The sequence below is a fragment of the Bufo bufo genome, chromosome 5 (assembly GCF_905171765.1).
Source record: "Bufo bufo chromosome 5, aBufBuf1.1, whole genome shotgun sequence".
NCBI classification, from domain to species: domain Eukaryota; kingdom Metazoa; phylum Chordata; class Amphibia; order Anura; family Bufonidae; genus Bufo; species Bufo bufo.
In genome coordinates, this window is record NC_053393.1 from 113,177,002 (window position 1) to 113,193,095 (window position 16,094).

General features: G+C 41.7%; 1 protein-coding gene across 2 annotated transcripts in view; it reads left to right on the forward strand.

Annotated features, from left to right (window-relative positions):
• Positions 1-16,094, forward strand: part of PREX2 (phosphatidylinositol-3,4,5-trisphosphate dependent Rac exchange factor 2) — a 430,245-nt gene that overhangs the window by 317,503 nt on the left and 96,648 nt on the right. For both annotated transcript variants that reach the window (XM_040432527.1, XM_040432528.1), the window contains exons 33-35: positions 185-287; positions 8,303-8,446; positions 9,974-10,088. In XM_040432527.1, coding sequence (XP_040288461.1) covers positions 185-287; positions 8,303-8,446; positions 9,974-10,088 — 362 coding nt within the window. The remainder of the gene's footprint in view (positions 1-184; positions 288-8,302; positions 8,447-9,973; positions 10,089-16,094) is intronic.

Genomic DNA, 16,094 nt, shown 5'->3' on the forward strand with positions numbered 1-16,094 from the left:
CTGCCTCAAAAGGACCTATAATGTAACATAATTCTTCTAATCTTCCCTTCCCCACACACTCTTTCCTTGCGCTTACTGAACTTGGCTTTGATATGATATTAATTCTTTTGCATTACATCACTGCTGTGGGTACATATTATGGATTCTTCTTTGATCTCCTGCTTCTGACGTGTTTTTTCTACAGACAGATGAACAAGCCATGCTGGAGGATTCACTCGTTGCCCTGTTTGATTTGGAGAAGGTCATGTTTTACTTTAGACAAGCAGAACATGGGCCACAAATTTCAAGTATGTATTATTATGAACAGTAGAACACGTGATTATACGAAACTATGTAAAATGTCTTATTAGTGGAATTTGTCTCTCCCTCGCCCTCCAGTGGCTTGTAATTCCCTGCAGCATCTCTATGTGTGTGTTCAGAAACCTCCTCAGTCACTCTAAAATCCTTCTAGTGTAAAACATTAAATAGCAGACATGAAGGAGGTGAAGGCTGCAATTTTTCTGCCTCGGTTGTTCTAGGAGCATGCATATTATGAAAGGGGAGCTGGGGTAAGCATCACGTCGTCTCAAAGTGCAAACCATGGCTCTCATATGACATCAGGTAGAGTGTGCCCACTCATCAAGCATGGTGAGAGAAAATGGCCATTTTGATGATGTAAATATGAACGTAGGTTTTCATTAGTCTTAAAGTGCAGCTCCACTTACATTGATAGAACGCTCTCTTAGATTTTTTTGCCAGCTAAATACATTTTTGTTTTCACATTTTGCTCCCATCATGCCTCAGGATAGACCAAAGGGGAATCAGTCTGTGGGTGCTGATAAAAAAATTTGAACTAGCTTAAAAGGGTTCTCCAGGTTAATTTTTTTCTCATTAAATTAATTTTATTCCAAATAATCTTGCTTTCTAACTATAAATCCCTTTGCAAGCTTAATACTCCTCTATATAGTATCCTTCCTATCTGCCCACTCATCCCACCCACAGAGAGAGAGAGAGAGAGAGAAAGGGCGAAAAAGGGAATCTAGAGGACTAAATAATATTTCCATAGCCTGCCGTCTGAGTAGGCATGTTCTGCTCTCTCTCATCTGAGTAACTGCAGATTTTTTTCAATTGTAGCTTCTTTTGTCACCTATTGGAGCCATGCTGTTACAGATGGTGAATGAAGTTTTTTTCTAATTATATGCAATCATTCTACTGGCCAAAAACAGAAATTTGAGTAACACTTTTTTTTTTGCCAGGTACACTCCAATGTCCTCGGGAAACATAGGCATCAATGTCCATCGGCCAACATATCTGATAATTAATATCATATAATGTTCTCTCAATTTCAAACTAATATCTAACCAGCTTTTGGCACCTCAAAACTTGTGAATCATATCTGTCCCTGTGTTATTACATCTTGGACTTTTGCCCTTGTTATTGGTTCTTTAGTGTGCCAATTTTGTAGGTGTATAATAGGCCATATGTGCAGGGTCGCACACAGATCTGCACAAGCAGTTTCCCAGTTAGCTTATGTCAAACACTCCCAGGCAATACAGCTGGCAAAATGCAACTTCCTAGATTTTTATTTTTATTGAGTGTAAGAAATTTTTAATAAAATAAATGTCTTAGAAAACACCATCCGCCACACCCAATTATCTGACTTCTATGTTGGAAAAAGTGGTACTCCTGCTTCATAATTATGATAAGTCTCCTGCTTTCCTTCATATGGTATTTTATATAACTGTCTACCTGCAGCCACTTTTCGGGGCAGCACAATAATATACAGGGAGTGCAGAATTATTAGGCAAGTTGTATTTTTGAGGATTAATTTTATTATTGAACAACAACCATGTTCTCAATGAACCCAAAAAACTCATTAATATCAAAGCTGAATATTTTTGGAAGTAGTTTTTAGTTTGTTTTTAGTTTTAGCTATTTTAGGGGGATATCTGTGTGTGCAGGTGACTATTACTGTGCATAATTATTAGGCAACTTAACAAAAAACAAATATATACCCATTTCAATTATTTATTTTTACCAGTGAAACCAATATAACATCTCAACATTCACAAATATACATTTCTGACATTCAAAAACAAAACAAAAACAAATCAGTGACCAATATAGCCACCTTTCTTTGCAAGGACACTCAAAAGCCTGCCATCCATGGATTCTGTCAGTGTTTTGATCTGTTCACCATCAACATTGCGTGCAGCAGCAACCACAGCCTCCCAGACACTGTTCAGAGAGGTGTACTGTTTTCCCTCCTTGTAAATCTCACATTTGATGATGGACCACAGGTTCTCAATGGGGTTCAGATCAGGTGAACAAGGAGGCCATGTCATTAGATTTTCTTCTTTTATACCCTTTCTTGCCAGCCACGCTGTGGAGTACTTGGACGCGTGTGATGGAGCATTGTCCTGCATGAAAATCATGTTTTTCTTGAAGGAAGCAGACTTCTTCCTGTACCACTGCTTGAAGAAGGTGTCTTCCAGAAACTGGCAATAGGACTGGGAGTTGAGCTTGACTCCATCCTCAACCCGAAAAGGCCCCACAAGCTCATCTTTGATGATACCAGCCCAAACCAGTACTCCACCTCCACCTTGCTGGCGTCTGAGTCGGACTGGAGCTCTCTGCCCTTTGCCAATCCAGCCACGGGCCCATCCATCTGGCCCATCAAGACTCACTCTCATTTCATCAGTCCATAAAACCTTAGAAAAATCAGTCTTGAGATATTTCTTGGCCCAGTCTTGACGTTTCAGCTTGTGTGTCTTGTTCAGTGGTGGTCGTCTTTCAGCCTTTCTTACCTTGGCCATGTCTCTGAGTATTGCACACCTTGTGCTTTTGGGCACTCCAGTGATGTTGCAGCTCTGAAATATGGCCAAACTGGTGGCAAGTGGCATCTTGGCAGCTGCACGCTTGACTTTTCTCAGTTCATGGGCCGTTATTTTGCGCCTTGGTTTTTCCACACGCTTCTTGCGACCCTGTTGACTATTTTGAATGAAACGCTTGATTGTTCGATGATCACGCTTCAGAAGCTTTGCAATTTTAAGAGTGCTGCATCCCTCTGCAAGATATCTCACTATTTTTGACTTTTCTGAGCCTGTCAAGTCCTTCTTTTGACCCATTTTGCCAAAGGAAAGGAAGTTGCCTAATAATTATGCACACCTGATATAGGGTGTTGATGTCATTAGACCACACCCCTTCTCATTACAGAGATGCACATCACCTAATATGCTTAATTGGTAGTAGGCTTTCGAGCCTATACAGCTTGGAGTAAGACAACATGCATAAAGAGGATGATGTGGTCAAAATACTAATTTGCCTAATAATTCTGCACTCCCTGTATAAAGTTTTTAACGCGCTCCACCTAGTGGCAACTGGTAGAAAATGCAGTCAATCTCTGTCCCGAACAGAAGAAGCAGTTCAGCGCCATGCCCCATCCCCCCTGACTGCACCGTAGCAGTCGCGTGGTCTGCCTCTATAATAGGTATGCCACTGCATATGAATCGTATAAAGAGATGCACAGACAGTATTATTAATGCACAACTGGAAACAAAATTGACTGATCTTGAAGTCCATTCTCCACAATGTAACTTTCACATTCTTGGGTTCCTGGAAGGTAGTAAAGCAGGGAGGAGAAAGTATAATGACCAGCTGCTTATCCCAGTTTGCCTGGATTACTGGATTAGGATCATGTGTCATGAAAGGTGTAGAGGCACCGATTCAGAAATGGTCTAAAATTTTTTACAGCAGCACGACTTGTAATAAAATCAGAGTTCATTTGAAGCACTTTAAAACGTCATAGAGCAGATTATCAAAAACACACCAGACAGCTCGCGATCCTCCAATTACGCTGCTCGGGAAGGGGAAATCCCCATCAAACGATTCAAAAAATAATCCCAGCAGACTTCTTCATTTTCAATCCATGATATTCTTTTATTCCATAGCAAAATTACAATACAGGACGCGTTTCGGCCCGTCCAGCCGGCCGAAACTCGTTCTGTATTGTAATTTTGCTATGGAATAAAAGAATATCATGGATTGAAAATGAAGACGTCTGCTGGGATTATTTTTTGAATAGAGCAGATTATGGCGTGCTTTGGACCCTAAACTGGACCCTTATCCATAATCCTTCATTGTCATTACCTGCTGTAGGCTATTTTTGAAGTGATTCAAATAAAGTCTGATTTTATTACAAGTTGTAGTGCTGGAAAATCTCATGGACGAATTGCGAAGCAGGGACGCCTGTTATCTTCATGCACAACTGGATAGTGTAGAATGGAGACTTTTAGTTGTCAGGGGGTGTCAGACCATTTTTGTATTAAGAGTCCATAGGGTACCTTTGCACCCTCTGTTTCTGTTTCAGCAGATAAATGCACAGACCAATGTGCCAAGCAATTATCAGGAATGAACCAGACATTCTTGATAATTTACTGATCATCACCAGAGATGAGGGCTACATACATGGGTGTCCGCAGAAATTTTTCCAGGGGGGGGGGCATAATTTTATTGACATCCATGCTCTGCTTGTTTCTGAGAATGTAATGAAGGTGAGGGGAATATTCATTATCACAAAGTATAATAACGCATGAGCTGTGCAACGTGATGGAAAAGCCTAAATGGATATTATAAGTGCCAGGAATACAAAGTTGTATCCACATTGTCATATGTAACTTACAAGCAGATGGTCTGCAGAATACCAGGCCTACCACCAGTATTACCCCTTCATATACCACCTGCCTGGTCACCCTGACCAGGCGGGCAGGCGGTATATGATTGAAGGGGCAATACTGCCTGGTATATGGACAGCAGAGATGGCATCCTCTGGGCAGTACTGTCTATGGTCATCCTTCACCAGCACCCTGACTGCCACCTGCTTGGCCTGGCTCTCATGGCACTTCACTGCCTGCTGCTTGGCTATCATTGACTCACCCCACACCTAACACTCAGGGTCAGGGAGTGACTCAGTAGTCACACTGTGACACTGACTGACTGTCACTCACTGATAGCCAAGCAGGTGGCAGTCAGGGTGCTTGTTAAGGATGAATTGACCATAGACAGTACTGCCCAGAGGATGCCATATCTGCTGTCCATATAATACCAGTATTGCCCCTTCATATACCGCCTGGTCACCCCACACCTAACACTCAGGGAGTACTCTCATCAATAAAAACAATAATAGGTTTAATCGTGGCTGGCCCACACATCTGGTTCATCAATCAGTCTGGAGATTTAATTTGTGGACGTTCATACAGAAGAAACTGTATATTGTGTGGCACAGTGTAGGCTATATGTGTATAACAAATATATTTTACATGAAAACTTACTATTACTTGGCTTTGCCCTTGGGGATCTCGGACGCCACTTCAACACTTGTCTGGGGGGCTCAGCGGAGCGGATGTTGTCTTTTATCCTAATGAGAAAGATTTCATAATAAGGATTTGGAGAAGGGGCAGTGGGGTCACAGAGCAGGGATAGGCTAGTGCTGCTACTAGGGGTCATACCATGGGGGAGTAATAAAGCCCACCATAATGTCCCCCCAGTAGAACTAATTCTCCTTATATTAGACAGTGCAAAAAATACCCCCTTGTAATGCCCCCAATTGAGCTAATGTTCCCATAGTGCCACCATAATGTACCAGTATAAAATACCCCTATATAGTGCCCCCAGTAAATGCCGCATAGTGCTCCTCTCCCCCCTTCCTCCTAGTGCCACCATAATGTACCAGTATAAAATACCCCTATATAGTGCCCCCAGTAAATCCCCCCATAGTGCTCCTCTCCCCCCTTCCTCCTAGTACCCCCATAATGTACCAGTATAAAATGCCCCTATATAGTGCCCCAGTAGATGCCCTCAGTGTCCCCCATACTTTGCAAGCATAAAATACCCCTTCTTAGTGCCCCCAGTAGATGACCCCATAGTATTCCTCTCCCCCTTCCCCATAGTACCCACCATAATGTGTCCCAGTATAAAATACTACAGAGCCCTCCATATAACATACCACTTCTTTGTAGCCTCGCCCTCAGTAGATGCCCCTATAGTGCCCACCAATAATGTGTTGGCAAGAAGTGCCCCCATAGTGCCCCCCCAGTAATGTGCCAGTAAGAAGTGACCCTATAGTGCAACCTAATAATGTGCCAGTAAAAAAAAGTGCCCCCATTGATGCCCCCCCCCCCGGGCCCCGGCCTTAATGTCACATTTCTCCCCCTCCATGTCATGTGCATCACCCCCTTCTTTTTACATCACCCCCTTCGCTCCACATTATTTATCCCCCCCCCTCCATCATGGCAGCACATTTCCCACCCGTGACCCTCCACCCCCCTCCCCCCTGAATGGCACATTTCTTCCCCTCAGGCCCCTCCATGGGCCAGTGTCAGTAGCACATCTCTCCTCCCCCCCCTCGCCAGGTACATTTCTCCCACTCCATCTCATGGGCCAGACCAGTGGCAGACATGGGATACATCATCCACCATGTCATCATGATCCATCCACTTGTTGTTATGTTATCTTTCTTTTTCTTTGTACAATATAAATTCCTGTAATAACGTCAACTTACTTCTGTGACTGTTGGAATAGGAAACTTGGAACTTGATGTTGGAACCGTTACCGAACTTGGCTCAGGGTCAGTGACAGGCAGGCAGGCTCTACTGGGGGCGGAGCTCACTGGCAACATCACTGCGAGCCTGCGGCACACTCCAGCAGCCACTGTCTGCAGAGTCTAGAGACAGGCAGGCCAGGCAGCGGAGCTCAGAGCGGCCGCGGGCCCCGCCCCCTCCTCACTCTTTCAGGCCGGGCGTGCGCTTTCACTCAGTGCTGTTGTTAGTCGGCCGGCGGCCGCTACAAAATAGGAGTAACTTAAGTAGTACTGGGTTAGTTTGCGGCAGGCCGGGGGGGGCACTTCTTCCCCCTTGCCCCCTCCTGCGGACACCCATGGCTACATATACATACAGCCATCACCTTCAGTGCATAGGGACGAACCTTTGATAGAGGGATCTCTTGTCACCATAGAAACTCATTGTTACTGGGCAACAGTTCTCTGTTTACATAGTAGGATCTCCTGCGCAGGAATGATGATTTTTGGTGTCGGCTGAGCGACACAATCACCCAATGAACAGCATTTGCTTGTTCATCTGGTGATCGCTGGCACCTTTTACACAGGCCAGTTATCGGGAAAGGGTGTTTATACAAACATTCATCTCCAATAATTGGCCTGTCTATTGGTCTGTGTAAAAGGATCCACAGTATTTTTTTAATGGGGCTGTCTCACTGGGAACTAGGATATGCCACCAATGTCAAATAGGTGCGGGGACCTACACCTACCTCTAGAACAAAGCTCTCAAAGTGATTGAGAGCGCACCGCGCATGTGCTGCCGCCATCTATTCATTTATATGGGGGTGCCAAAAATAGCACTGACTCAGCTATCTCTATTCATTTCTATGGGACTTCCAAAATTTTTTGCCACTCCTATAGAAATGAATGGATGTGTAATGCGCTCTTCTAAACTTTGTTGTAGAGATAGTCGCAGTTCCCAAAAGTTGTGGCATATCCTAGCGATATATCACTAATGTTCTAGGTGAGACAACACCTTTCTTTTGTTCAATCCCCACTCGTTAGAAAGTTCCTTAAATAATACTATGTGCAGATCACAAAGTGTCCTCCTATTGGGACCCCAGTAATTAGATGTAATATGAGAGGGAATCTGGCAGGAGCATTAACGTCCCAATAAGTTGTCAATTCACGTCCCCCATATGCTCTTTGTAACCACTAACATATACTCTTTGCAATGATTCTCCACTATGGCCAAGAGATACGGAACTTGAGCAAGGGACCCTCACTCTGTTAACTCAGAAGTCCCTAATAGTGTATATGAAAGTGGACAGTGCTACTATAACATTTTACCAATCTTTAAATACATTTGATGAAGACATGAAGTTTATAACTTCAAAGCAAATAAGGAGACATGGATAACTTCACAGCAAATAGGAGACACATGGATAAAAAAAAAAAGTGACATTACATGTAATGGATATATAGCAAGGTTAAAGGTTAAATAATAGCATTTCATTTAACCTATAGGGCAGATAACTTTCCCATATATGTATTGTAACCACTACTTTCATACAATCCAGAAGTTTGTGCAAAAGCTCTTCTGAAAGGACATATACTTGGCACTGTCAGAATACATGTAGCTGCTGTCCTGATGTAGGTTGAGATAGGTACCAGTGTTGATGGACTATTGTGGTAGGCCATGTCATGGAGGTAAAGTCACACTGTGCTTTTCAATGTAAGACTAATTACTTATTTCCCTTGTATCCTCAGATGTTCCTATTACCTATCAGGCAGAAGGAAGCCGACAAGCTCTGAAAATGTACTTCTACCTAGACAGTTATCATTTTCAGCATCTTCCACAAAGGCTGAAGAACGGTGGTGGATTTAAAATTCACCCGGTCCTATTTTCTCAAGGTGAACAACTTTTGTGTTACATTTTATTGCATGAAGAAAAATGAAGGTTCTTCTCTGCTGAAAATTGGATTGTAATTTCCTTAGACCTGCTGAATCCTTTTTAATGAATTAACAATACGCTCAGAAATGTTATCCCATTATTTTTGATAAATCTTTTGAATCACCGACAATTAATGTTTGCGGCCCAAAGACAAAGCTGATGAGCTGCAGAAACATTATAAATTGGTGAACACGGCATAACAGATATAAAGCAATTTGCTGGACATAGTAGGCACATTTATCTTCCTTCCTTGTCAAATATTTAGTCAATGTAATATTAGTCCAGGCAGTGTAAATATGCATCAAAGTTATTACTGTGCCACACGGTCTATGTATTTGTATTTATCTGTACGTATCTTGTATGTATCTGTATTTGGTGCAGACGTATTAGATACTTTTGCCTAACTTTATACCACCTATTGTTTGGCTTACTTGAGGCAAAATTTTGACGCATTTAAGCCTGGTCCTTTTCCACCAAGTTGCACCCATTTCTCTAAAAGCCACTCCCCTTGTCTACTGAGCCGCAAAAAGTGTCTAAAACTCATGATAAATGTGGTGCAAAGCATGTACATCAGTTGTTTACCTTGTTTGCCTAGTAGATCTCCCCCACAGTCTTTTCTGAACGCTTTCCAAAACTGTTTAGGTAGGTGTAAAAAAAAAAGTCTCAAAATTATTACAAATTTGTACTAACCTTTTTGGTGCAATTTTTTACAATCCCGATGTTTATATTTTAGTTCAGAAATTTCTGCTACGTAAAACCGATTCTATTCATCTGATTGATTTCATTTTCTACTCATTTTTGCAAGTCCCATTCAGATGAACGGAAATGGTTGTCAGTCGCAGAGATTTCTGCAACAAAATCTGCCAAGTGTGAAGGTGTCCTGAATCTCCCACACTATGGCATATATTTTCTTGCAGTGGCCAACGGTATAGGATATATACAGGATGTACCATATAGGAAATCTCGGCAGAGTATGCTTTCCTATGCAGTAAAAAAACCGAAGGTATGCTTATGTACAGCGTCAAACTACAGTTCCTTGGGCCCACCAGTGGAAATTACTCTTGGGGCCCAACCCCTATATCATTGATAAAGTAACTGATTAATACCATAGGAAATAGACCCTAGTGGACAGTAATTAACTCAAAATGCAACTCCAAATGCAATTTTTATTCTTGAAACTTTGGGTCCCATTAGGGCTGGACCACCAGAGGTACTCTGGTGGGCCAGTCTGACCCTGCTTACATATACCTGCCTAGTTGATGTCCAGAGGATGGGCCACAGAAGGGGTCTATAAAAACATTCAGCATATACACCGGGGTTATTTCATTCAATATCTTACTGTCCCTGATGACCCTTTCTAATGATCCTTCATTTGATGGGTTCTCACCTGTTTTGTTAAATCACACAGACTCTAAAATCAGAATAGTATGCAATGTTCCAGGCTACAATGGAAAATAAACTGAGTGCAATATCTCTTCCTATTTCAGCTCTGGAGAGTATGGATGGCTATTATTACAAGGACAATGTTTCTATTGAGGAGTTTCAGGCCCAGATTAATGCCGCTTCACTGGAGAAAGTTAAACAGTACAATCAGAAACTGCGGTGAGTTCTTCAGTGGATTTCTCTCCTCCTCAGCCATTTAGATGCTGTGCTCTTCTGATGTTTCAGCATGACTAAGTGCTGGTAAACCTGTAGTAAAATCGAGACAATTCAGACTTGTCACTTCTGAACACACGTAGTCATTGGCAGGGACCTGGCGCTAAGTTAGTAAGTGGTCTCCTTAACCCTTTTTTCTATTCACTTTATACAAAATGTTTCCTGAAAAAGTAAACTCTGATGTAAGCAAAATTGAATTTGGGTCAATATCAAAAAATTTGTGTATGGTCTGTACTTGTACTATAAAGAAACATTCATATGATGTTTGGAATAATGAAAGAATGTCTCACATGCCCCCTTTACAATGTTAGGGTCCTTTTGCCCAAAACAAGCATTCATCATTCGTTCCTGATCATCAACCTGTATAGTAGAAAATAAACAACTAAGGACCTATGTATCAATCTCCTACAGAATATGTGGTTAGTCTCCCAGCTCCCACTGATCAACAGACTGGGATGGATTTACTAATACTGTCTAATCAGTGTAAACCTAGGGGATAATGTATCCAGAGGCACATTTTCAACTTTTCTTTGGTGTCTGCTTGGTTTGGTTATTTTTTGCAACAAATTTACAAAATGTCACATACCCTTTGTTATATTTGTTGCACGAATAACATGGTGATCATCCACAGGATATGCCATAAAAGTTGGATAGATGCGTGTTCCACTTCTGGGACTCACATGTATCTAAAAAATTGCCCCTGTTTGCCGGCTGCGATGTATGGGGAGGTGGCCGCGCATTCGTGTCTTTCTCTATCCAATTCTATGGAAGCTCAGAGGACAGCCAAGCAACAGCACTTGGCTTTTCTCAGAACTAAAAGTCTGAGATAGGAATGATAGAAATAATTAATGTGGTGTAAAGTAAGTATGCAGTATGGTTATTTTCTTTGCACATTTTGATTAGTAACTCTCCCCCAGTGAGGCAAAGTACATATATCCGAGGCTGTGTCTGGTTCTGCAGTTCAGTCCATTTACATAAATAAGAAGCAGGCCCTGTAACATGGACTGATTCCTGCCTCTTTGATCTGATGTTCAGTAGAGGTCTGGGGGTAGGATGTCCATGTACAAATGATAAAGGTCAATTGAGCAATGTGAATGAAATCTTCCAAACATTGGAACATTAGTTCAGTTCTCTGCTGCGGAAAGAACTCTCCGTCCACATTTCTCCTAATGAATTCTGCCAAAAAAATAAAATCAAAGAATGTAGCAAGAATATAGCCATTTGGATTAACTGGGAAGTTTCTGGCAATACTACAATGCATCAGGCCAACAATCTGTATAGAACATTCTGCCAATATGCCACTCACCTGTAGTCTTACACAACACTTCTAACGTACTATGGAGAGCAAAAAGAAGATATTATTGATGACTATAAATGGTGGGTCACTGTAAAATGTCCATAAAGATTTACTTAGAATACAGCATTGTACACCATACATCTACTAACTGCTACACCTAAAGAGGTTGCCCAAGATTTTAAAAAAAATTGCATACTGTCCAGCGCCATATTGGTCCATGGGCAGAGTCAGCTATTGCAGCACAGAAATTATTACATTCAACAATTTCACATCATTTTCATTATTATGACTTAGTAATATGGAACATTTTTGTATGAAATAATTACCATTGGTGAGCCTCTCTTTAAGATTTTGGCTTTGAGTGATCCCAATGGGCTACAAGCTTCTAGATTAGGTTGTTGGCTAAGGTTCTGGTAAAGATTAAACATGAATAATTAATAAGAGTTGAACATAGCGTGAACGTTCCTAATGAAATGCACAAGATGACAAGAGGAGAGCTGTTCCCCGGTGGCTTCGAATGTGACGCCGGCTTCTTTAGTCTCAAATAGGTCCCATGAGAAGCTCTAAATGCATGTCAAGGATGCTGCTCTTCTGATTAGGTAACATTTTTGAAACAAATGAATGTCTTCAGAGTTTGAGAAACAATAAAAATGATTCTTTTAAATTAAAAGCCGAAGTGGAAGAAATCTTTACAATTAATTTGCTTATGACTCCTGAAAGTAATCCCCTTAATGCACTCAGAATGAGATTATAAAACCCATGGATTCACTTAGTCTTGATAAAATGCCAGTGAGAGCAGTGAATAGATGAGGGACATTTATGTATTTATACATAGCATGGAGTATTTTATGACATGTAGTCCAGTCCCGAATAAATCAGATGTACCCTGGCTAAGATTTATAGCTCTGATTAGAGAATATTCCTGGGCTCTGTATGAAGCCTATGTATTTGGCATAATTCAGGAACATGGTTGCTTAGGAAATATTGTTGGTATCACAGAATTAAACCGGATTCTCATGGTTTTAGTTATGTTTAGATTATTTAACGTACATTTGAGATTGGATTCTATAGGTACAAACTTGGGCTCATTTACATTTCAGGATTACAGATATGCATTAGATAGTTACATAATACTGTTGAAAATAAATAAGTCCATCAAGTTCAACCTATGCATGGGAAACTGGGGATGTGAATTAAGAGAAGGAGAAGGATAGTGAGACCCAAACACATTTTTATAAGCATTAATGCTATTTAATTCTAAGATTTCATCCAATACTTTTTTAAGCCGTTAAAAAAACCTTACCACCTCATGAGGTAGACTATTCCACAGATTGACCATTCTTATGGTGAAGAAGCCTTATTGCCTTTGGAGAATGAACTTTTTCTTCTCCAGATGGAGGCAGTGTCCCTTGTCTTTTGAGGGGATTTTACATATATAAAGGATTTTCACCATATTTTTGTACCGGCCATTTACATATGTTTATACTATAGGTTATATACAGTACAGACCAAAAGTTTGGACACACCTTCTCATTCAAAGAGTTTTCTTTATTTTCATGACTATGAAAATTGTAGATTCACACTGAAGGCATCAAAACTATGAATTAACACATGTGGAATTATATTCATAACAAACAAGTGTGAAACAACTGAAAATATGTCATATTCTAGGTTCTTCAAAGTAGCCACCTTTTGCTTTGATTACTGCTTTGCACACTCTTGGCATTCTCTTGATGAGCTTCAAGAAGTAGTCCCCTGAAATGATTTTCACTTCACAGGTGTGCCCTGTCAGGTTTAAAAAGTGGGATTTCTTGCCTTATAAATGGGGTTGGAACCATCAGTTGCGTTGAGAAGTCAGGTGGATACACAGCTGATAGTCCTACTGAATAGACTGTTAGAATTTGTATTATGGCAAGAAAAAAGCAGCTAAGTAAAGAAAAACGAGTGGCCATCATTACTTTAAGAAATGAAGGTCAGTCAGTCAGCCGAAAAATTGGGAAAACTTTGAAAGTAAGGGCTATTTGACCATGAAGGAGAGTGATGGGGTGCTGCGCCAGATGACCTGGCCTCCACAGTCACCGGACCTGAACCCAATCGAGATGGTTTGGGGTGAGATGGACCGCAGAGTGAAGGCAAAAGGGCCAACAAGTGCTAAGCATCTCTGGGAACTCCTTCAAGACTGTTGGAAGACCATTTCAGGGGACTACCTCTTGAAGCTCATCAAGAGAATGCCAAGAGTGTGCAAAGCAGTAATCAAAGCAAAAGGTGGCTACTTTGAAGAACCTAGAATATGACATATTTTCAGTTGCTTCACACTTGTTTGTTATGTATATAATTCCACATGTGTTAATTCATAGTTTTGATGCCTTCATAGTCATGAAAATAAAGAAAACTTTTTGAATGAGAAGGTGTGTCCAAACTTTTGGTCTGTACTGTACATATATATATATATATATATATATATATACACTGCTCAAAAAAATAAAGGGAACACAAAAATAACACATCCTAGATCTGAGTTAATTAAATATTCTTCTGAAATACTTTGTTCTTTACATAGTTGAATGTGCTGACAACAAAATCACACAAAATCAAATTTTTCAACCCATGGAGGTCTGGATTTGGAGTCACACTCAAAATTAAAGTGGAAAAACACACTACAGGCTGATCCAACTTTGATTTAATGTCCTTAAAACAAGTCAAAATGAGGCTCAGTAGTGTGCGTGGCCTCCACGTGCCTGTATGACCTCCCTACAACGCCTGTGCATGCTCCTGATGAGGTGGCGGACGGTCTCCTGAGGGATCTCCTCCCAGACCTGGACTAAAGCATCTGCCAACTCCTGGACAGTCTGTGGTGCAACGTGACGTTGGTGGATAGAGCGAGACATGATGTCCCAGATGTGCTCAATTGGATTCAGGTCTGGGGAACGGGCGGGCCAGTCCATAGCATCAATGCCTTCGTCTTGCAGGAACTGCTGACACACTCCAGCCACATGAGGTCTAGCATTGTCTTGCATTAGGAGGAACCCAGGGCCAACCGCACCAGCATATGGTCTCACAAGGGGTCTGAGGATCTCATCTCGGTACCTAATGGCAGTCAGGCTACCTCTGGCGAGCACATGGAGGGCTGTGCGGCCCTCCAAAGAAATGCCACCCCACACCATTACTGACCCAATGCCAAACCGGTCATGCTGGAGGATGTTGCAGGCAGCAGAACGTTCTCCATGGCGTCTCAAGACTCTTTCACGTCTGTCACATGTGCTCAGTGTGAACCTGCTTTAATCTGTGAAGAGCACAGGACGCCAGTGGCGAATTTGCCAATCTTGGTGTTCTCTGGCAAATACCAAACGTCCTGCGCGGTGTTGGGCTGTAAGCACAACCCCCACCTGTGGACGTCAGGCCCTCATATCACCCTCATGGAGTCTGTTTCTGACCGTTTGAGCAGACACATGCACATTTGTGGCCTGCTGGAGGTCATTTTGCAGGGCTCTGGCAGTGCTCCTCCTGTTCCTTCTTGCACAAAGGCGGAGGTAGCGGTCCTGCTGCTGGGTTGTTGCCCTCCTACAGCCTCCTCCACGTCTCCTGATGTACTGGCCTATCTCCTGGTAGCGCCTCCATGCTCTGGACACTACGCTGACAGACACAGCAAACCTTCTTGCCACAGCTCGAATTGATGTGCCATCCTGGATAAGCTGCACTACCTGAGCCACTTGTGTGGGTTGTAGACTCCGTCTCATGCTAACACTAGAGTGAAAGCACCGCCAGCATTCAAAAGTGACCAAAACATCAGCCAGGAAGCATAGGAACTGAGAAGTGGTCTGTGGTCACCACCTGCAGAACCACTCCTTTATTGGGGGTGTCTTGCTAATTGCCTATAATTTCCACCTGTTGTCTATCCCATTTGCACAACAGCATGTGAAATTGATTGTCACTCAGTGTTGCTTCCTAAGTGGACAGTTTGATTTCACAGAAGTGTGATTGACTTGGAGTTACATTGTGTTGTTTAAGTGTTCCCTTTATTTTTTTGAGCAGTGTATATATAATGTAGTTTTAATATTTTCCCATAACTAAGAACCTCAGGGCCTTGAGGGTAGAAGACATTGCAGCTGCTATGGGCCCAACATTTAAGGGTCCCAATTTGAGTGAGATTTACGACTGAGTAGTGATCATAATGAAAGAAAAGGACAGTCTAAAATTGCTTGTAAATCATTGGGAGCAGAGGATAAAAAGATATGGTGTATAGTGGTCAGCTTGTTGTGCTCAATGATTTCTAGACCCATAGTACCACCATGCAAGAGCAGTATACAGCTCCTTAATTAGGAATAGCTTAGAGTATTATAACTCCTCTAAACATTCACTATCCATCAGAATACTTACTATCTAGACTTCACTGCACTACTATAAGCATACAATTTCCTATTATAAAATCGATTTGTCCCGAGGAGAATTGTTCATATCCGTTCATTTGTCAACTGTTATGGAATGCTGCCAATGCCTAATAATCTAGTGTATGGGCAGCTCATGAAGCCCCCTACAGGGAACGGCCTTCTTATTTTATTACATTTCTGTCACCAAGTCATTTAATGGTATATGTAAATATATGACAAATTTTAAAAAGAATCTCCTGGATGCACATTGCTGACTGGAAATTGGCT